At 39.4% G+C, this 23,612-nt stretch overlaps 1 protein-coding gene and 1 pseudogene across 1 annotated transcript in view; both read right to left on the reverse strand.

Moving 5' to 3' along the window:
- The window catches only part of LOC115821724 (NACHT, LRR and PYD domains-containing protein 12-like), a 38,907-nt pseudogene extending 31,309 nt beyond the window's left edge, over nt 1-7,598 (reverse strand).
- Nucleotides 7,599-11,765: 4,167 nt separating this feature from the next.
- LOC115821725 (NACHT, LRR and PYD domains-containing protein 12-like) overlaps nt 11,766-23,612 on the reverse strand; it is a 32,145-nt gene continuing 20,298 nt past the window's right edge. Inside the window, exon 8 of the mRNA XM_030785526.1 lies at nt 11,766-12,304. Within this exon, the coding sequence (XP_030641386.1) occupies nt 11,766-12,304 (539 nt within the window). The remainder of the gene's footprint in view (nt 12,305-23,612) is intronic.

Raw genomic sequence — 23,612 nt, forward strand, 5'->3', positions numbered from 1 at the left:
GAGATTACAACTAGCAAGTCTGGAGAGAGAGAAAGGGAGAGAGAGAAACAAGTTTTATTCCAGTGCGGTTTAGCTGACTAAAATTTTCCATGTGAGATCAAACTTTTGTTAAGAGTCAGAACATCTTCCTGTCTTGCAATAAACAATGTCACATCATCAGTGTCTGCTCATAAAACACATTTAGTTTCAAGTTTTCAAGTTTACTTTAAGCCCAATATCACTGTTTACAGTCTCAAAGGCCTTTACATGCCCACAAGTTTACAGCAAACAAAACAGGACTACACCCCCTGACTTAATCCTCGTAGCAGGCAAGAAAAAATTCCCCCAAAAACCCAGGTGTAACAGTGGAAAAAATGGAAGAAATCTTGAGAGGGACCATAGAGAGAGGAGACCTCTTCATGACCAGACAGGTGTGTAATAGTCTCCTGCTATTGGAAACCTGATAAGGTCCCATCTCAGTTTCCACAGAAGAGACTCAATAGTGGGGCTGTATAACTGCCCTTAGAGAGGATAACCTGCCATTTTTCAGTTCCTGACAATACTGACCTCAGTATCTCCAGTTTACAATGTGGATTCTTCAGTCCCTCACAGAAAAACTTCACTCTTGAATCCTGAAGGTCATTGTTACTCAGGTCCAATTTTCTCAGGAGACAGTTTACTGACTGTAGAACTGAGGCTACAACTTCACAGGACTGTTCAGTGAGATTACAACCAGCAAGTCTGTGGTGAGAGACAGAGAGAGAGAGAGAGAGAGAGTGAGACAGAGAGAGAGAGAGAGAGAGAGAGAGAGAGAGAGAGAGAGAGAGGGAGAGAGAGAGAGAGAGAGAGAGAGAGAGAGAGAGCACATTAGCATTCACACATTTAAGAATTAAAAATTGTACTGAAAGAGTTTGACAAAAGGTGTGACAATAAGAAATAAGATATCAAAAGGGCAACACTTACAAATCAGTCAATTTACTATTCAAAGGCCTTCAGTTCCACACAGAACTAAAGCAAGACAGACACCCTATTTACTGGCTAACTCATTAGCCATATAAAGATCAAAAGCACAGTTGGTGAATTTGATGACAAGTATAATTACTTGTACAAGATGCAGCTCAAACTCCTAACATCACACATAAATACCGGTATTCAGGGGCTAACTGGGGGCCAAGCAGTGAAGCTGCGTAGGCACCCATTGTGTTTCTACCTTCTCTCCATCATTTTCTTTTTCTTTTTCTTCCTCTGGCTAGGGTGTCTATGGCAGCCCCTAAAACCATATGGTAAAAAGGTGTGAAATTTGGCACACTGATTGGGGACAGTCCCCTGATTTTCCTCACCAAGTTTCATGTCTGCAGCTTGAGCGCTTTAGCGCCAGCAACGGGTAAAAGTTGAAGTAGATTTATGCAGATTTTTGGTCATGGTCAAATCAAAATCAAACACACAATGAATAGCCGGAAAATAACATGATTTGATTGGCTGTAGCCTAGCTCCCATTAGACTGTCTGTCTCTCATCTCCTCATTCTCCCACCACACAAGGAAAGAAAAGAAACAAACAGAAATCAAAAACAGGGACAGACGCATGTCCTTGGAAAACGTCCTTTCATTATGAACATGTTCTTACACTCCCACACTCCCAGCATCCAATCAGAGAGAGAGAAGATAATATTCACACTGATACAAATGTCTCTGTGACCTGTCTATAAGTATCAGTTTAGTCTAGACTGTCCAAATATTTATTTTGTTAGGAACAAAGATATTTCTATGAATAGAATGACTGGAAAAAAAATCAACAAGCAGCTCCATTCAGAATTACTGACCTCAGTATCTCCAGTTTACAGTTTGGATTCTTTAGTGCAGCACAGAGCATCGTCACTCCTGAATCCTGAAGAGCAGTGTTACTCAGGTCCAGTTCTCTCAGAGGGCAGTTCACTGATGTCAGAGCTGAGGCGATAGTTTCACAGGACTGCTGAGTGAGCTTATAGTCTCTGAGTCTACACAGGGAGAAGGAAAACAAAACACTGACTTTTTAAAGGAGAAAATTATCCTGCAAATCACTTCTAGGGCTGTACTTTGGTGACATCTTATCATGACATTATTAAAAATGTTAATCCAGACAAATGATTGTTTTACTGAAATTTTGATATTATAACCATACCTCACATTCAAATATTGAAATATTACATTTGTAGCTGCTCTGTAAACACAGCATTTCCCAGGAGGCATCCATAATATAGACAAGACTAGCCTATATTATTCGCTCAGTGTAAAAAACATCACTGCTGATGAGTAGATAAATAACAGGTAATAACAGTGCATAATAGTCAGTAATACTGAATAACAGTGAAGATGGAAAATATCATGATTTCATTGGCCCATTAGACTGATAACACAGACATTTGATGATTTTTTTCTCAATTTCATTTTGTGGATGAAGGGTGAAACAATGGAAATAGTGACTTTAATGGTCAGTACAACCTGCTGTGTAAAGGGAACAAACATTTCACTCACCCATATTTCACTCTCAGTCAACCAAAAAAACCTGATAAACTACCATTAACTACTAAACATCAAAATCAGAGTATTTCTGTCTTAAATTTGAATGTTTTTTACTTTCTCATTGTTCAAATAAGAAAAAAAGACACAAACAGAATTCAAGGGAAAAGCCTTTTTCCCCAGTCCTTTCACTCAGAACATGCTCTCACACACCCTGCATCCAACCAGAGAGAGAGAAAGAGACACACAGAGAGACACAGAGAAAACACAATTTTGCAGCTTTCTCTAGGCATCGCAGAGGTTCTGAAAATTATAGAAATTACTGGATGGAAAAAAGAACAATTTCTTTCACTTTGGTCTTGCAGCCACCCTCATTCATAAAATACTGTAATTCATTACTTTATACGTATTCTCTGAAGACCAAAATATGATCAGGGAATTCCGACCAATTGCCCTCCAAATAAAGCTTCTATAGAATAGGTGTTGTGAAGTGAAACTTACAGAGCTTTTCTGCAGCACCTCACAGCTGGGAGCAGCGTCCTATGACCCTCATCTGATGTGTTGTATTTCTTCAGGTCAAACTCATCCAGCACCTCCTCTGACATCAGAAACATGTAGGCCAGTGCTGTGCAGTGTGCAAGTGAGAGTTTTGTTCCATAATTTTCAGACTTGACAAAAGCTTGAATTTCCTCATGGAGAGAGCGATCATTCATTTCAGTCAGGCAGTGCAGTAGATTGATCCATCTCTCGCGTGGGATACCATCTTTATCCAACTTTTTAATATAACGGCTTACTTCCTTGATGCTCTCCTGGTTGTTCTGTGTGTGTGTCAGCAGGCCTTGTAGGAGTTTCTGGTTGGACTCCAGTGAGATGCCATGAAGGAAGCGGACAAACAGATCGAGACGTCCATCCTTACTCTCCAAAGATTTATCCACAGCTTTCTTCAGCAATTCATCCAAGGGACCTCTTTTTGGCTCCACTCCGGTGTCTACCTGCAGAAAATACTTCAGTGCCTCCATGTTCTTGTTTACATAGCAGTAAAACACATAGAGAGCAGCAAAGAACTCTTGAACACTCAGATGCACAAAGCAGTAGACCTTCTTCTGACGAAGCACAGATTCCTCCTTGAAGATCTCAGTACAAATCCCAGAGTACACTGTGGCCTCACTCACATCAATGCCACATTCTCTCAGATACTCTTCATAAAACATGATATTGCCTCTCAGCAACTGATTAAAAGCCAGCCTAGCAAGTTTCAGAAACATCTCCCTGCTTAATTCCAGAGAGTTCTTTGAGTCTGTCTCAAATTTGCCTTCATATTTCTGCTTCTTCATTTTAGTCTGAATGAGCAGGAAGTGTGTGTACATCTCAGTCAGAGTTTTAGGGATCTCTTTAACATTGTCTTGACACAGCATTTCCTGAAGCACAGTGGCTGAAATCCAACAGAACACTGGGATGTGACACATGATGTGGAGACTCACTGATGTCTTGATGTGTGAGATGATTCTGTTGGCTTGACTCTCATCACTGACTCTTTTTCTGAAGTATTCCTCTTTCTGGGAATCACAGAATCCTTGGACTTCTGTCACACGACTGATGAACTGAGAGGGGATCTGACTGGCTGCTGCTGGTCTGGAGGTTATCCAGATGAGTGCAGAGGGAAGAAGATTTCCTTGAATGAGGTTTGATATCAGTATATTCACTGATGATGTTGTGGTCACATCACACAGTGTTTCAGAAAAATCCAACTGAAGTCGACTCTCATCAAAACCATCAAAAATGAATAGCATTTTACAGTCATTATATTTCTTTGGATCCAAGTCTTTCAGCTCTGGGTGAAATTCTAGCAGGAGTCCATGAAGACTGAACTGTTCATCTTTAACCAAGTTCAGTTCTCTAAAAGGAAGAACCAACATGAAATCAATGTCCTGATTGGTCCTTTCCTCTGCCCAGTCCAGAATGAACCTCTTCATAGAGACTGTTTTTCCAATTCCAGCAATTCCCTTGGTGAGTACAGTTCTGATTTCTGGCTTTTGTCTGTCCTCTCCAGGTTCCTGACTAGACAGGGCTTTTTTCAGCGCCTTAATTCTGTTGGTTGACAAAGGTTTGAAGATGTCATTGCAGCTGATTGGTTTGTCTTGAGAAACCCATTTCTTGGATGCTGTTTCAATCTGTAGAACCTCATGTTTCTCATTCACTCCTTCACTCTTTACCTCTGTGATGTTGAGCTCTGTGTAAATGCTGTTGAGGAGGGTTTGGTTTTCTTTCAGTGCAACACCTTCATATAAGAACTTATACTTATTTTTCAGGATGGTTTTATGACCTTCAATGATTCTCAGCAGGACATCATATGACTTGGACCTGGACGTGTTCTGTCGGACATTTTGGCAACACCCAGACTGATCCTCAGTCAGATCTGTTTCCCCACTGAAGAAAGAGGGAGAGCGAGAGAAGAATTTTCACCTCTAACTGATATCAGACAATACAATATCTATAAAGGAATCTAATTAGACTATTAATAACGCATATATGTGAGTTGTTATGAATAGGCTAGTTGGGCTAATCAGACAGGACTCCTTCCCTTTCACTTTCTTCAGACATGAGGCAGTTTTATCACTGACACAGAATCTAAGACAGAAAATGAACCATTGATTAGTCTTAATGCAATTAAGGAATTAAAGCATAAGTTACCCAAACAATTGTTATTTGGATCTTTCTCCACATTTTTGATGGTTGTCCTTGCAGTGTAAACTGTGTCTTGGTTGAATGAGAATGATCTGAATGCTGTGTACTGAGGTCTGGGACAATTGAGCAGGTAAGTTAGTGTATAATGTACAGCATATCATATTTCATATACACTGGTCAATGTGACAGAGTGACAATAAGGTTTCACCTGCTGAAAAATCATCTGAAAATCATTGAAGAGTTTACAGGTAAAGTGACTGAATCAGTGTGTGACATTTCCTGTTGTTATTTAATCATATCAATGTTTGGTTTCATAACAGCTAAGAACTACAACATATGAACAGCATTTTGTTTGTGTTTTAGTTTCACTCTCTTTGATTCCAAATATCTGAATGAAAATATCCACACATCTCACTGTAACCTGTGTGATCTCTCTTTAACTGTGTTTATACACACTGACATTATCAGTATGAATATATTATACACAGTGTTAATATCAGTTGATATTATACACATAGTCAATACAGTATAATACAGTCACTCACTGTGACTCAGAGGGGACTGGTTCTCTGCTGAAGTCTGGTGGATTAGGCATGGAGTCATTACTCTTCATAGACACACAGCTGGGTACTGGAGATCCTGGTCTCTGTGTCCTGTAGTCAACAGGATCCTCCTCCTCACACTGTCCAGACTGACTCATTCTACAGTGAATCCTTTTAGTTTCCTCCATTCTCACAAAGACCAGAGAAACTTCTTCAGGTCTGTGGACACAGAGATGGAAACTGTTTCGGTCCTTTGCACTCACACACACACACACAGAGTCACAAACAGGAGTGTGTATGGAGACCAAACATACACTATGTGGTGGCCATGTTGATTTGTTTATTTTTGTTCAGATTCACTCTTATCTGTCTTAATAACTGAACTTCCCAATAAACTCCTGATCTGTCAGACATAACAGTTTCTCTTTATGTTACTGACAAAGTGTCTGTGTGTTTAATTTAACAACATATAACTTAATACAACAGTAGACTGTGAGTGGCTGCCCTCTGCTGGTCACAGTTAGTATGACACCTTAAGTCGACAAAAAACACAAACTACTGCAATTGTTTCACATGGTTTACAAGACGCAGTTTTTGTGTCTTCATTCAGACAGATCTATGTCTCCATATACAATATACTGACATTAATATACCACTGATAATATGTTACACTGTCTCCATATACAACACACTGACATTAATATATCCATAATATATTGAGAAAATCACAGGAGCAGGACTGTGTTTTCCCTTCTTCATTTAGTTCATGTTTCACCCTCAGCACATTCAACATCACACAACGCCCCAAAGCACCTGACAGGTTAAAGCGCAAAACTCCGACGAATGTGGGCCCATACACACACACTCACACTAGCATACAGTATCCCACAGATGGAACAGTCAGCCCTCTCGTTGCAGGCCTGTGTCGTTGCTGGTGTTCGATGAGGCCACAAACTTCACTCGACAGAGCAAAAACAAAACAAAACAAAACAAAAAGGTACCGCCTTCCGTGTACGACCAAGCTGTCCAGCGTTGCCAGAGGTGGTATTAGCCGCTCCCGGTGGCCTAAACCGCTATCTGGTCTTCTCTCTACGTCTGATCACCAACACTGACACAAAACTAGACTTCGGTTTGAAAGTCCGTAAAAATAATTTAAATCACTGTTCCATATAGCACAGATTAAACAAAAACACAGTTCTCGGGTGGACAACTGTATAAAAGTGAAAAGAAAACATTTTTGCGTGAATTGTCGTTTTTCACCTTTTTAAAAACATCCCTGAAACCGTTCACCTTTTAAGAATAAATTCCAACCGTCAACTCACTCGCGGCTCCTATTCTTCTCTCCCTCTCGCGCACACCTGCCACGTACACTGAGAGAACCCTTGTCTCAACTACATAACTGTAACTTTGGGGTCTCCACAAAGTATTTAACATGGTGCAATACATAATATATAATTATGATTTGATATAATTTTATTTATTTATTCTGGGGTACAATAGCATTTAGCAACTCGACAATTCCTCCGCGATTGTAGGGTCAGTTTCAAAGCGCAGATTAACGTTTTGTCTTGACTCTTTATCGATTTGTCTCCTAATCACGCGGTCTACTGGTCTGTTTGTCCTGGCAAACAGAGTTATACTGAATCACACAAAATACAAACATTTTAACCTACTCACCGGAAATGTTCACATCCATGACTAAATAAATCGTGAATCTTTTAAAGCTACAGCGTCAAGACCTTGCACGAAGGACATTTACTTTCGTTTTCTCTTCACTCTGTAACGAACTTTAATGAAGTATGTTTCTGATCACTCAGTCCCAAAATATACTTCGTCTGAACGGATACACTGACTATGAATTTGGCAGCGTTAAAATCTCCTACGATGAATGTCATGTGTACGGGTACACGTAAGTCATGCGCAGGGGGATATTCCAGAAAGCGGGTTTAGTGAAAACTGAGTTTCTCAAAGTAAGTAGTAAACCTCCTAATAGAAGAGCCCTCTGGCTTCATTCTCTTAGCAAAACAAAGTCATGGGGCTCATCTGTTCGGAGATTTAGTAGTTAGGAGTTAACTAACTCAGAGTTTTCACTAAACCTGCTTTCTGGAATACCCCCCAGGTGTGCAAACGTGGTCAAAGTAAACGATGCACAGCATGTACAACAAGAAGCGCTTTTGCGCACCAACATTTTTTGGTAGTGGTTTCTGGCCACAACAAGTTTGTCGGTCGCTCAGAATTCTGTGAAATATCTCTTCAGGAAAAAGGTCCGTGTGAGGCGTTTATCGAGTGTTTTTCTGGAACTCCGTCACAGTTATAGCTACAATGGTACGTTAAAGTATTTTCTGACATCTAATTTCATCGAAATTTTACGGTTGCTATATCAAGTGAAAAAATACAATAATATCGACAGTGACTGCTACAACATGAACAGTATAGACGTAATACAGGGTATATATCTCTGTTTTCTGGGAGTGTCATTTCCCAAAATTGATACCAGTAAATAACAAAATAGACGTCAGTCATGAGCTAAAACTGTAAAATATGAAAAAAAAAAAAAATATTAAACGACATACGTGAAAAAAAAATCCTCTGTGTAAGGGATGAATTCTATTTGTTTGTTTATTTCTTTGTTGTTGTTGTTGTTTTTTTACAATTAATACCAACAGAATAACAACATGTTATAATCTGATTTAAATGAAGTGTCTGAATAGGAACATGCATCATGTTATGTACATTATACTAAACCAAAATCATCAAAATATTATCAGAAAAAAATTTCTATACTGAGGCCTGAAAGCCTTTGAATGGTAACCTGAGCAAAGAGGTGCCAGCGGAATGCACAACGTTGAGTATTAATGTTGTGAAGTCAGTTGGTTTGGCTGTCTTGCTCACAAAAACAATAGCTTCTGTACCTGCGATATGAGGACAATTACAAATCTACATTAAAATACCTTGTAGCATACACTGACCCAGCAACATACAGTTGGCCTGTAATAATCGCTTATTGTAAATTGTGTGGCCGGGAAAACAAAACTTGTGAGCCCTCAACGTTATACTCTGCATTGCCTTTCAGAAATTGTGCAAATATTAGGGCCTGAATTGTCTTTGTAGTAACCAGGGTGTATCACGTACCATGCCTCTAACATAAAGTTGGGCTACAGTCATCACCTATTCACAAACTTCAAATTATGTGGCTGGGAAACCAAAAACTTGTGCCCCCTCAATATGGGGGTCATTTGAAATCTACATTAAATGACTTTTCAGAAAATGTGCAGATATTGAGAGACTGGTAGTATATTTGGACCCTCCACACTCAATGTGGATGCCATTTGTACATCTCCCCAAAATTACCTTCTTTATGTTACCAAAATATAACATGTGTCTAGAAAGGCAATGCCACATGGAGTTGAACCTCGTGCTGCTTAACCAAGAGTGCCACCACCAGCCTCATTTGCCTTTTTTATGGTAGTTTTGGGAAAAGCAAAGACTGCGTTAACAACAGCATAAAGAACTGTAAGTAACCATACACTGCTGCTGAACGTGGAACTCTCAACCCCCACCAACTGTGTCAACAAGTGAATACTATTATAAACAAAGTCATCCATCAGATAGTCCTGAATAAAGCATTACACTGCTTATGCTGTTTTTAATGCAGGAAAAGCAACACCCTGTTGTAACGGCACAGCATGTTCTCCGTTTTATACACCTTGATATTAAGATATTTGTGTCACATTTGTCTTGTCCACGCAACGTGTGCTGAGACACTCATCTCTTATTTGGTGTCACTACAGTGTTTCGAAATCAGTTAATATGATATTCCGCATTTGGTATTATGAGGAAAAAACTTTGCCAAAATAATAACAACATTGATGCTGTACATTGCGCAGAGAAACAAGAAGAAAACTGGAAGAGTACGGATTCACAACATTCCTCAAAGAGGAGAGGGTTCAGGAGAATCCAGAGCTCTGTGACCCTGCGCCCACACCGACAGCGACAACAACCGATAAAGTGGCCGGAGGTCGTTCATTTCCAACGGTCCTGGGCTGCAATGAGTGACATGGTTCCACAAAATCGTCACGACATGGCGACAAAAAAAGCTGAGCAAAGATCAACTTTGTGCAAATGAGCTGCGACAAGTGGAGCGACGGTCAGTCAGAGGGCAGGTGTGTTCTTCTTCTGTTCTTTCGCTGTGACACAGGCTATTAATAGGCCTGCCTTTCACAACATACGAACATACAACTCCACGATGAATGTAGCAAGGACGACGAAAATATAGCGTGTAAATAAATATAAACTATAACATATATTCATGTATGTTACATATAACATATATTCACGTTTATTAGTATATACTCTTTTCTTTTTTTTTTTTTTCTTAGAAAATTCCCAGCCGGCATTTCAAACTTTACTCACGGTTGAGTCAACGGATCAAGGTTGAATCACCGCTGTATTTTTTTTAAAACCCAAAACCCTGCATAGATTGGTTCAGTGAATGTGCAGTTGAAAGTGTGTATGTGTGTGAGTGTGTGTGTGTCAGAGGAGACGCTGTAGAAGAACACAGTTCCAGACGACCAGTCCAGATACACTCCTACTCTGTGTTTGTGAGGGGTGGTGAGGTATGACAGCGAACTGTTTATTGTGACGGGCAGTGTAACTGTGACCATAGCAGATAAGACTCCAGGACTTTTCATTGAGTCCAAACCAACAGTCTCTTGTGTGTGTGAGAGAGAGTGTAAGAGAAAGAGTGAGAGAGAGACTGCGTGTGTGTGTGTGCAACAAACAGAGAGAGAGGGAGAGAGAGAGAGAGAGTGTGTGTGTATGTGAGAGAGACTGAGGGGGAGAGAGAGAGAGTGTGTGTGTGAGTGAGAGAGAGAGAGAGAGAGAGAGAGAGAGAGAGAGAGAGAGAGAGAGAGAGAGAGAGACAGTGCGTTTGTGCATGTGAGAGTGTGTGAAAGAGAGAGAGTGTGCGTGTGTGTATGAGAAAGAGACAGAGAGAGTGTGAGAGAAAGAGATTGTGTGTGTGTGTGTGTGTTTGAGAGAGAGAAAGAGAGAGAGAGAGTGTGTTAGTGTGTGTGTTCAGCATCAGAAACACTTTCAATGTTTTTATATGTAATGAAATTTCATTTGTGATTTTCACTCTGACATGTGCATGTGTTTATAACAAAATAAAAACAAATAAACAAGAATTCAAAAGTAAATGGACAAGAATTTCTGAAAAAAAGAACTTTGAAGAACTACAAGAGCTACAAAACTTTGTAAATTAATGAATAATTGTTTATTATTACAGTCACAGATTTCTGATACATCAAAAAAACTGACACACATGGGTGTTTGTGAGTGACATGGAATAATGATTACAGGATGAATTGTAGGATTAATAATACAGTTTGTAACTCAGTGAAACAAGAGAGTTCAGAACCGACTTACTGAGACCAGATGGTATATATACTAGAGGCTAAATAAGAACATGAACATGAAACAGGCCTATATGATAATCAGGCAGCGAGCTGAATGAGCTGGTCATTAATAAGACAGTGAAGCCGCATGCTGATTGGCCAATCAGAGGTGGGTGGAGATGGAGGCGTGGCAATGGATTGTTTGTGCTGATTTGTGTAAGTACAATGATTCAACACCACCAAGAGGCATAAAATAAACTAATATAAAAAAAAAGACAGTGTAACAATTAACTGAAAGTAACTGGTACATTACCAAAAATCTCATAAATACAAAAAACTATTAACACATGGAATTACAAAACAAAAACAAAAAAACTCCTCATACATTTTAGAAAAGAAAATGAAATATGACATAATTTAATGCGTGACAACACTGGTGAGAGCTGGGTGGAGCAGTGCCTCAATGTGGCTGGGGAGGCACCATCAGGTCCTGAGGCTTTCCTTGAATTCTGTGTTGTGTGTCAGAACATGTGTGTGTATGTGTGTGTGTGTCCAAGTGGAAATGTAAATAAATGTAAATGGTACATATGAACATTGTGTGTGCATGTGAAAAAGAGAAAAAGAATGTGTGTGTGTGTGCATATTTCAGAGTGTCTATGTGTTTATTTATTTTATCTGACACAGAGACACTGAGTCAATATAATAAACCCCAAAGCCTGCGTAGAGGGGTTCTGTGAACATGCAGTGGAATGTGTGTAAGTGTGTGAGTGTGTGTGTGTCAGAGGAGACGCTGTAGAAGGACACAGTCCCAGACGACCAGTCCAGATACACTCCTACTCTGTGTGTGTTTGAGGGGTCGTGAGGTATGACAGTTTTCTGTTTATTGTGACGGGCAGAGTATCTGTTACCATCACAGATCAGACTCCAGGACTTCTCATTGTTTCCAAACTCACAGTCAACACTCCCTCCTTTCCGCCTGATTCCTTTATATGACACTGATATATAAGCACCTCCATTCCACTCAGTCTCCCAGTAACAGCGTCCAGTCAAACTCTCTCTACACATGACCTGAGGCCACACATCAAATCTCTCTGGATGATCAGGATACGACTGTTTCTTTCTCACATGTGTCACTTTTCTGTTCCCCTCGGACAGAGAGAGGTGTGTGTTTACTGTGTTTGGGTCCAGTGTGAGATCACAGGCATCTACAGAGAAGAAGAGAAATTAGAGGAGAAAACATATCACACACTCTCAACTCTGTGTCTGTGTATGTGTGTTTGTTTTATACTAAATGGAGAGTATTATATTATTATATTAGTATTATATTATTGAATATTACATTTATTTCATAATAAATCTCAGGTAAGATGGTGTGGTCTGTCTTTCTGTCTCTCGTCCTGTCTTTAGTGTGTGTTACAGATTCTCTCACTCTGTCTCTTTTTATGGAATGTGGGGTAATGGTTTGGGGTGAACTGGGGGTGTAAATATGGGGCATTTTTGAGTGTTGTGTGTGTGTGTGTGTTATTCTAAGGTGTCTGAGTGTGTTATTGTTGATGTGTGTGTTACTGTTGTTTGACCCTTGACCCAGTGTGTTTCCCTCTCGTTACCTGAACCCATTTCTGACCAGTTTTCCACTTTATTTATTTTAATAACTCACTTACTGTCTTTCTTTTATTCACACACAAAAAAATTATGTACAAAATTTACAATATTAAATAAAATAATATATAAAACTTTAATAATATTTTATTATTATCTCTCTTTTTTCATTAAATGGAGAGGATAAATAAAAGTTGTATTTTTTAGGAATTTAGATAAATGGTCTCTTTTCCACGGATGAACCAAACTGTGTGTGTGTGTGTGTACTCACATTTTCTTAATCCTGGTTTGAACATGAATTTTCCACCATGGTCCACACTACAAAAACACATAACAGACAGTGGATGAGCCTCACACAAAAAAGACACACACAGACACACACACACACACTAATATTAACACACAGTACTGACTTAAGTCGACAGTGTTGATTCATCTGTGTAGCGAGCTGCTTCACTCCTGAGTCTCCTGGGTGATTGTAGCTCAGATCCAGTTCTCTCAGGTGTGAGGGGTTTGAACTCAGAGCTGAAGCCAGAGAAGAACAACCTTCATCTGTCACTAAACAACCAGACAACCTACAGAGAGAGAGGGAGAGAGAAAGAGAGAGAAAGAAACATACAGACATACAGAGAATGATAACTCGTTATCTGGTTTGTGAAGTGTGATTCACTGCAAAGGTTCCACTCTGTTTTACCATTAATGTTGGCTTTGCTAAACTATCACTTTAACTAAACTCACAGACCAGTTACTAAGTGTGCAGATATTGGGGGAGATTCATCTACTTCTATGATCAGTATGTCTCATACACAACAGTACTTTAATAACCATGCTATATATCAACCTGGTCTCATTTTAATATGAACATAGTCATTCTAAAAACTGTACTTAAGTTCCTGACTAATACTGACCTCAGTATCTCCAGTTTACAGTGTGGATTCTTCAGTCCCACACAGAGAAACTTCACTCCTGAATCCTGAAGGTCATTGTTACTCAGGTCCAGTTCTCTCAGGGGACAGTTTACTGACTGTAGAACTGAGGCTATAGATGAACAGGACTGTTCAGTGAGTTTACAGAGAGCAAATCTGGAGAGAGAGAGAGAGAGAGAGAGATAGCGAGAGAGAGAGAGAGAGAGAGCACAAGCATTTACTCATTTAAGAATTAAAAATCGTACTGACAGAGTTTCACAAAAGGTGTTAAATGTTGTGAAAAATTTGCTTAAATTCCTCAAACACACAGTGTGATAATTTTGGGTACAAGACAAGGTGCAAATTTTAATTAACTGTAAACTTTAAGCTGGAGAGACTAATGAAAATTTAAACAAGAAATAAGAGATCAAAAAGGACAACACTTATAAAACTGTCAGTCAAGTTCATATTAAAAGGACCAGCCATGTTCCACACAGAACAAAAGCGAGACAGACACCCTGTTTACTGGCTAACTCATTAGCCATGTAAAGATCAAAAGCACAGTTGGTGAATTTGATGACAAGTATGATTACCTGTACGAGAAGAAACTCAAATTTACCACAAAATTGAAAAAGTTTTCATTTACCGTTGAAAAACCTACCCTAAATATTGAGTTATTTACCGTAAAATCGAAGAGAAACTTCTCAACTCTGTGACCGTCGCCACTGCACTGAGGCTAACAGCGCGCGTAAATAACGGTATTCAGAGACTAAGTACAATATCGTATCAGTTCAAAACCCGTCTGAATAAGTACACTAAATATTTCACTGGCAGTTTTCCACAGGTATTTAAAAAGAACACGACACTTACTTTGTACACAAAGGTAAATAACAAAGACACAGAGAATCCGACATTTCCCAGACACTCAACACTCATCGGTCTCGCTCAAATTTTACCTCAGAAAATTCACTCCTCACGCTCCTGCCGTTAGCAAGTCTCTCGGTTTTCCACTGCTGTTGGCTGCTTAAAAAACAACGGTCTAAGAAACTGATTGCAAAGTCCTCTATGAAATTTCATAAATTCTGCTTATATAATGATAGAGTGATCAGGTGTGCAGTTATAATCTCTTAGACAGGTTAAAATCAGTTAATGACCCCATTCTTGCTTGTGATTTGCAATCCACTTGAATTCACTTTTATGCTGTAGCAGCTCTCTCAGGTAAACTGTTTGTGAAGACAGGTTCAATCTAAATTTTCCTATGAAATAGATCATCCCCATTGCATGTACTACAGACTTTTTGTCTGTGGGTCTGGGCGTGTTGAGGATCGTTTGCACCTTACTCTTGTCTGGCTCCACACCTTCTCCTGAAAGCTTATCACTAAAAACATAATTTCTTTAACAGCAAATTGACATTTTACTTTGTTCAGCTGTAACCCATGTCTCTGGATGCTGTGAACCACTTTGGTGAGTCTTTCATTGTGCTTCTCCAGTGTGGACCCCATAGAACAATGTCATCTACCTAAACACACACACACACACCACATAGCACAATGTTGTCTACGTAAACATGCACACAGACCGCATAACACAATGTCATCTTCATAAACACACACATCATCTATGCACTCAACAATATGCCCCATGGCGCAGTGAAATATTTCAGGAGCGGAGGAAATTCCAAATGGCAGTCCCCTCCAAAAAAATCGCCCAATTGCACAATTACATATACAATTATATACAGGAGCTCTAGTCACTGGAGCCCTTTTAACTGGTTCTCACCACTCTCATCACCTAAAAGTCAGTCCCAGTGTCCAGCACGAGTGGAATTAAAACTCCATTTATTTGTAAAAGCATCATCCACTCATCCTTTTTAACACAGTTCACATTAGACTGTTCAGTGTGTGTCTGTTCAGAATTATCATGAGTTACCAATGGCCACAGAGAACATGTCGTTAACATTTGTCTCTTCTACCATACGCACACCTTGACCCTTGTTCTGTTTCCCTTTGGAGAAACATTGATTTTTTTTTCTTTGCACTGTGCACAGTATTTGCCATAAACTTGACATTACTTTGGAACATGTCACATTTCACATCTTTTACAATTAAATGTGTCTCCCTCCAACTGTTTTGGAACTTTGTTTGGTCATTCTTTTCCAGACACCATTGGGCTTTCACTGACCATGGCTCCCGCCATTTCCGAAAATGTTTTATTGTGTTTCAGAGTTCATTCACTGACCTGACATATATGAATATAATCACATAATGAACAACGAAAAAAGAACGAACAGAAATCAAAAACAGGGACAGACTCATGTCCTTGGAAAACGTCCTTTCATTGTGAACATGTTCTCACACTCCCACACTCCCAGCACCCAATCAGCGAGAGGGAAAATAATATTCACACACTGATACAAATGTTTCTGTGACCTGTCTATAAGCATCAGTTTAGTCTAGACTGTCCAAATGTTTATTTTGTCTGGGGAAAAAATATTTATATGAATAGATTGACTGGAAAAATTATCATCAAGTTACTCCATTCAGAATTACTGACCTCAGTGTTTCCAGTTTACAGTTTGGATTCTTTAGTGCGGCACAGAGCATCATCACTCCTGAATCCTGAAGACCAGTGTTACTCAGGTCCAGTTCTCTCAGGGGGCAGTTCACTGACTTCAGAGCTGAGACAATAGTTTCACAGGACTGCTGAGTGAGGTTATAGTCTCTGAGTCTACACAGGGTGAAGGAAAACAAAACGCTGACTTTTTAAAGAATAAAATTATCCTGTAAACCCCTCCAAGGCTGGACTCTGGTGACATTTTAGTCATGACATTTTATTGTTGTTTTATTGACATTTTGATCTTATAACCATCGTCGACATTCAAATAATGAAATATTGCATTTGTAGCTGCTCTATAAACTCAGCATTTCTCAAAAGGCATCTGAAACATATACAATACTATATTATTCACTCAGTGTTAGAAACATCACTTCTGATGTGTCGATAAACAACAATGTGTGATATGTCTTTCAAATCAATCACTGTTTCCCATTCAGAATATGTTTCATCATATCAGCTATAATGAAACTTTGATCAAATAATCACTGTCCCTTTGTAATATTATTGTAATGAAATTGATTACATTATAGAAATTCCCCAAAGACCAAAAATATGACTAGGGAATTCCCACCATTTTTCTTCTAAATAAAGCTACTAAAAAGTGGGTATATTCAGAAAAAAAGTGAAACTGAAAACTCACTGAGCTTTTCTGCAGCATCTTACCACTGGGAGCAGTCTCCTACGACCCTCATCTGATGTCTTGTATTTCTTCAGGTCAAATTCATCCAGCACCTCCTCTGACATCAGAAACATGTAGGCCAGTGCTGTGCAGTGTGCAGGTGAGAATTCAGTTCGGTAATTTTCAGACTTGACACAAGCTTGAATTTCTTCATGGAGAGAGTGATCATTCATTTCAGTCAGGCAGTGCAGTAGATTGATCCATCTCTCAGGTGGGACACCATCTTTATTTAACTCTTTGATGTAACGGCTTATTTTCTTGATGCTCTCCTGGTTGTTCTGTATGTGTGTGAGCAGGCCTTGCAGGAGTTTCTGGTTGGACTCCAGTGAGATGCCATGAAGGAAGCGGACAAACAGATCGAGACGTCCATCCTTACTCTCCAAGGCCTTTTTCACTGTTCTCTTAAGCAGCTCATCCAAGGAAACATTCTCTGGCACATCCAAGGGAAACAAATTTGGCTTCCCTCTCGTCTTTTTCCTCAGAAAATACTTCAGTGCCTCCATGTTCCTGTTCACATAGCAGTAAAACACATAGAGAGCAGCGAAGAACTCTTGAACACTCAGATGCACAAAGCAGTAGACCTTCTTCTGACGAAGCACAGATTCCTCCTTGAAGATCTCAGTACAAATCCCAGAGTACACTGTGGCCTCACTCACATCAATGCCACATTCTCTCAGATCCTCTTCATAAAACATGATATTGCCCCTCAACAACTGATTAAAAGCCAGCTTTGCAAGTTTCAGAAAAATCTCCTTGCTTGATTCAAAAAGAATCTTTGAGTCTGTCTCAATTTTCTGCTCATATTTCTGCTTCTTCATTTTAGTCTGAATGAGCAGGAAATGTGTGTACATCTCAGTCAGAGTTTTAGGGATCTCTTTAACATTGTCTTGACACAGCATTTCCTGAAGCACAGTGGCTGAGATCCAACAGAACACTGGGATGTGACACATGATGTGGAGACTCACTGATGTCTTGATGTGTGAGATGATTCTGTTGGCTTGATTCTCATCACTGACTCTTTTTCTGAAGTATTCCTCTTTCTGTGAGTCACTGAATCCTTGGATTTCTGTCACACGACTGATGAACTGAGAGGGGATCTGACTGGCTGCTGCTGGTCTGGAAGTTATCCAGATGAGTGCAGAGGGAAGAAGATTTCCTTTGATGAGGTTTGATATCAGTTTATTCACTGATGACATTGTGGTCAGATCACACAGCATCTCAGAAAAATCTAACTGAAGTCGACTCTCATCAAAACCATCAAAGATGAACAACATTTTATAGTCATTATATTTCGTTGGATCCAAGTCTTTCAGTTCTGGGTGAAACACTAGCAGGAGTCCATGAAGACTGAACTGATCATCTTTAACCAAGTTCAGTTCTCGGAAAGGAAGAACCAACACAAAATCAATGTCCTGATTGGTCCTTCCTTCTGCCCAGTCCAGAATGAACTTCTGCACAGAGACTGTTTTTCCAATGCCAGCAATGCCCTTGGTGAGTACAGTTCTGATTTCTGGCTTTTGTCTGTCCATTCCAGGTTCCTGACTAGACAAGGCTTTTTTCTGCTCTTTAGGTCTGTTGGTTGACAAGGGGTTCGAAGATGTCGTTGCAGCTGATTGGTTTGTCTTGAGAATCCTGTGTCCTAGATGCTGTTTCAATCTGTAAAACCTCATGTTTCTCATTCACTCCTTCACTCTCTCCCTCTGTGATGTAGAGCTCTGTGTAAATGCTGTTGAGGAGGGTTTGGTTTTCTTTCAGTGCGACACCTTCATATAAGCACTCATACTTAGTTTTCAGGGTGGTTTTATGACCCTCAATGATTCTCAGCAGGACATCATCTGACTCAGACAGGGACGTGTTGTGTTGGACATTTTGGCAACACCCAGACTGATCCTCAGTTTGATCTGTCTCCACACTGCAGAGAGAGAGAGAGAGAAAGAGAGAGAGAGAGAGAGAGTGAGAGAGAGCGAGAGAGAGAGAGAGAAGGAGAGAAGAGCAGGAGTTCAGTAAAAGAAAAAAGAAAACTCTCAGAACCTGCTGACACAGGCCACACCTGTACTGACCCTGGATCAGACCCAAGTTTTCTTATTTGACAAATACATTCCTGAGGAGACATATAACTCCATCAAGGCTGGCAGGCTGAACCCTTCTCATCAGCCTTGTAGTTGAGTTTAGGGCTCATATACAGTTGGGATGATAGTGATGAAGTGTAACAATAATGATTGACAGCTGGTGAAGAATTCCCACTACACAGTGTTTAATCATTCAGAGAGTGGAGCTGATTAAACAGAGGGGAATGGGAGAGTTTCACTAATGGAAAATAAACAGGACAAACAAACTGTATGTACATGTCTCTGTTTTCATTTCTAACTGATATCAGACAATATGACATTCATAAAGGAAACTAATGAGACTATTAATAATGGATATATGTGAGCGGTTATGAATAGTTGGGCTGATCAGACAGGACTCCCTCCCTTTGACTTTCTTTAAACATGACTAATGTACTGTCACTTTACACTCTGTCTGTTTTTAAACTGATATATTTAAACTAAACTGTGTTATGTTTGGTTCTCTGTTGGTCACTTTACTCTGTTTTTAACTGATATATTTAAACTCAACTGTGCTGTGTTTCATGATGAGACACTTTTATCACTGACACAGGATTTAAGACAGAAAAAAATTTACCTTTGATCAGTGTTAATGCCAATTAAAACACTACATCATCCATATAATTGTTATTTAAATCTTTCTCCACAGTTCTAATGGTTGTCCTTGCAGTGTGAACTGTGTCCTTGTTGGGTGAGAATGATTTGAATGGTGTGTACTGAGTGTGTACTGAGGTCTGGGAGAATTGAGTAGGCAAGTCAGTGTATAATATACAGCATATCATATGTCATAAACACTGGTCAATGTGACAGAGTGACAATAAGGAATCATCTGCTGAAAAATCATCTGAAAATCATTGAAGAGTTTACAGGTAAAGTGACTGAATCAGTGTGTGACATTTCCTGTTGTTTGGTGACCACTTCATTTAATCATATCAGTGTTTGGTTTCATAACAGCCAAGAACTACAACATATGAACAGCATTTTGTTTGTGTTTTAGTTTCACTCTCTTTGATTCCAAATATCTGAATGAAAATATCCACACATCTCACTGTAACCTGTGTGATCTCTCTTTAGCTGTGTTTATACACACTGACATTATCAGCATGAATATATTATACACAGTGTTAATATCAGTTTATATTATATATGTATAGTCAATACAGTATAAATACAGTCACTCACTGTGATTCAGAGGGGACTGGTTCTCTGCTGAATTCTGGAGGATAACGCATGGATCCATCACTCTTCATAGACACACAGCTGGGTACTGGAGATCCTGGTCTCTGTGTCCTGTAGTCAACAGGATCCTCCTCCTCACACTGTCCAGACTGACTCATTCTACAGACAGTGTTCTTCTCCTCTCTGTCCCCACAGTCAATCCTTTCAGTTTTCTCCATTCTCACAATGTGAGACCTGTTCAGACAGTGCAACTGTTCTGGTCCTGTGGACACACATGGACACACACACACACACGCACGCACACACACACACACACAGAGTCATAAACAGGAGTGTGTATGGAGACCAAATATACAGTGTGTGGTGGCCATGTTGATTAGCTTGTTTCTGTTCAGATTCACTCCTATCTGTTTTAAAAACTAAACTTCCCAATAAACTCCTCATCTGTCAGGCGTAACAGTTACTCTCTTTATGTTACTGACATAAAGTAAGAGTGTGTTTGTTTTTAATTAATAATATATCATTTAATAAAACAGAAGACAGTGTCTGTGTCTTCATCCAGACAGCTATATGTCTCATATACAACACACTGACATTAATATATTCATAATAGGTTACACTAGTTTCCATATACAACACACTGACATTAATATATTCATAACATTCTGTGAAAATCACAGGAGCAGGACTGTGTTTTTCCCTCTTCATTTAGTTAATGTTTCACCCTCAGCACACTCAACATCACACAAGTGACGCCCCAAGTGACCTGACAGGTAAAAACTGATCCTCCATCTTTAGATCTTGATATCTTAAAATGACAGCAGTAGATTCAGAGGTAATTTAGTCTATCTTGGGCCTAATTCATTCTGCAGAGGGAGACAATAGTCCACTTGAATATATATATATATGTGTGTGTGTGTGTGTGTGTGTGTGTGTGTGTGTGTGTGTGTGTGTGTGCACATCATAAAATAAAACTTGTAAAGTGGTCAGTGAGAGGTTCATATGAATGTGTCTTTTCTAAGGTGAGATGGTGACTCCCTTACAGTCATTACAAATGGTCAGAAACTACATCAAACCCTCGACCAGTGACTCGCAGAAAATGATCAAATTCCCATGAATAAAATGTAAAATGCACATATATATATATATATATATATATATATATATATATATATATATATATATGTGTGTGTGTGTGTGTGTGTGTGTGTGTGTGTGTGTATGTATACATACATATAAATATAAACACACACACACACACACATATATTATCATCAACATGCTCCGTAGTAAACAACACTATCAACACATGCTCCTTAGCAAGTAAATGAATAAAAAGGTCTGGAAGTTTAAAACTACAGATAAGAGACAAGAAATATTAAACACATCTGATGCTATTGTCATGTTTATGGTCTGCGCTAAATGACTTCTCTCAATAACATGTTTACTGTGTTGGTGAAAAACCATGGTGTATTTAAGAACGAAAATAACATGCACAGCTTCCCGTATTCAAAGACAAATTATCAAAATGTGTTTCATATAAATGTGAAACGCATGAAGTAGAGAAGAATATTGCATTACCCTCTGTCAGGTGACTCTGTAAGTCTTCAGTCAGACAGGTCCAGTTCACCATCAGTCCAGACTGTTTGGAAAGTTCTGGTTCCCTAGTTCAGAACTCAGAGCACATGTTTAAAATCTTAATGACACTTGACCGGGTTACTCCAATGTTTCTGTTAAAAATGTCTCTCTCCAAACACGTCTCAGTCTCCATAGAGAGACACAGCTACACACCCTGAGTTCAAAGAGCAAGAATCAAACAAGTTAGTTCCTGGTTTATGAAGTACAAAGATCAAACTTCAAATCATATAAACAACAATAAACCCTTAGTCCACTTTATTCTCATTATGTTCCACTGGTCAGGTAGAAATGGTATAGAGACAAAAGGTTTTAAGGTTTTGACTGTATTCACACAGTGACATTTTAGTGTGAGAGAGTGAGAGAGACCCAAATCTTTGATTGAGTACATAAATAAAAATCTAACAAAAACCAAACTATCAAATCATTAAACTATCAATTATAAACCTAACACACACTATAAAGCCACGGACTCACACACACACACAAACACACACAATACCACACACACACACATATTCACTCACACACAGACACACACATGCAAATACATACACACACACAGAACTTTATTTCACTGTATTTTTGCTCATATTTCCCACTGTCAGACAATCTCTGTTCAGTTCTAACACTGAAGAAATATTGATCACTGATGAAAGAAGAAAGTTTAATCGACTCGGGTAGAGGGACTGAAGGTGAAACTCTGACATAAGAATTAGAGGCGGAGACTAAAGGCGCGCTGCAGTATCAAATCTGCATTATTGTGTGGAAGGCTCGTGTAAACAGACCCATTCAGAAGGCTCAGGAGTCTGAGAGTGTGTGTGTGATCAATGCAAGTGCAGTTTCAGAACTATCACTAAATAAGCAGACTGTTAAACTGCCTAAGTTAGAGATAGAGAAGTCTGATGGAGAAATCAGTCATTAGCAGGAATTCTGTAGCCAGTATGACACAGCCATTAGTAATAATGATGAACTGTGTAAAAGGGAGAAATTCTTTTACCTGAAGTCCTGTTTAACTGTGGCAGCAGCCAGGGGCGATTCCAGGATTTTTTAAATGGGGTGGCACAGGAGGAACCAAGAACAGAACAAGGATCAGAACTAAATACAGCGTTGAAAATTGACTTAGAAAACACTGGGCACGACTTTCAGGCTCTTGTGCACTGCCCTGTGCCCTAAATTCTCCCTAAAAAAAAATACAAAGCCTTAAGTCATTAACTTAGCCATTTGACAGCTACATTTGATAGCTATGGTCCGATCTGATCAAAGGCAGAATCATTCCATTGTGAAGCCGTTTTTGGATACGCAAATAATTTCTCCCACCACACCCCAAAATAGCGCTGTTTGTTGTTTTTATTTCCCAATACAAAGGTGACGGTATAAACCATTCTACAACTTAAAATTCTCAATGTCACTGGATCAGATTGCTAAATTAACAGTCTCAAACCCCATATTTCAGTATTTACCACTTTATTGTGGGCTGTTTGGAAAAAGTGATCATGCCTTTAATCTTTAAAACATCAGGAAGAACCGATAAAGTAATATTTGTCTGTTTTCTGTTTATGTGGTGGTGCACTGCTGCTGAATAACAGGGGAAAGTCATTCGCTACTTTGCCAAAGTTATGTTAGCTAAGCTAACTGACTAGCTACGTAATATTATAATGGGACTCTTAGGAGCTTTTGAGGCCGTTATACCTGTGAGGGTCGTCTTTGCGGATATCGAGGCTCCAGTAGCCGTCCGCCGTGGCTAGGCTACATCACTCACTACTGCTGCTGTTATCTGGAGTTCACCTGT

This window comes from Chanos chanos, chromosome 9 (assembly GCF_902362185.1).
Source record: "Chanos chanos chromosome 9, fChaCha1.1, whole genome shotgun sequence".
Taxonomy (NCBI): Eukaryota; Metazoa; Chordata; class Actinopteri; order Gonorynchiformes; family Chanidae; genus Chanos; species Chanos chanos.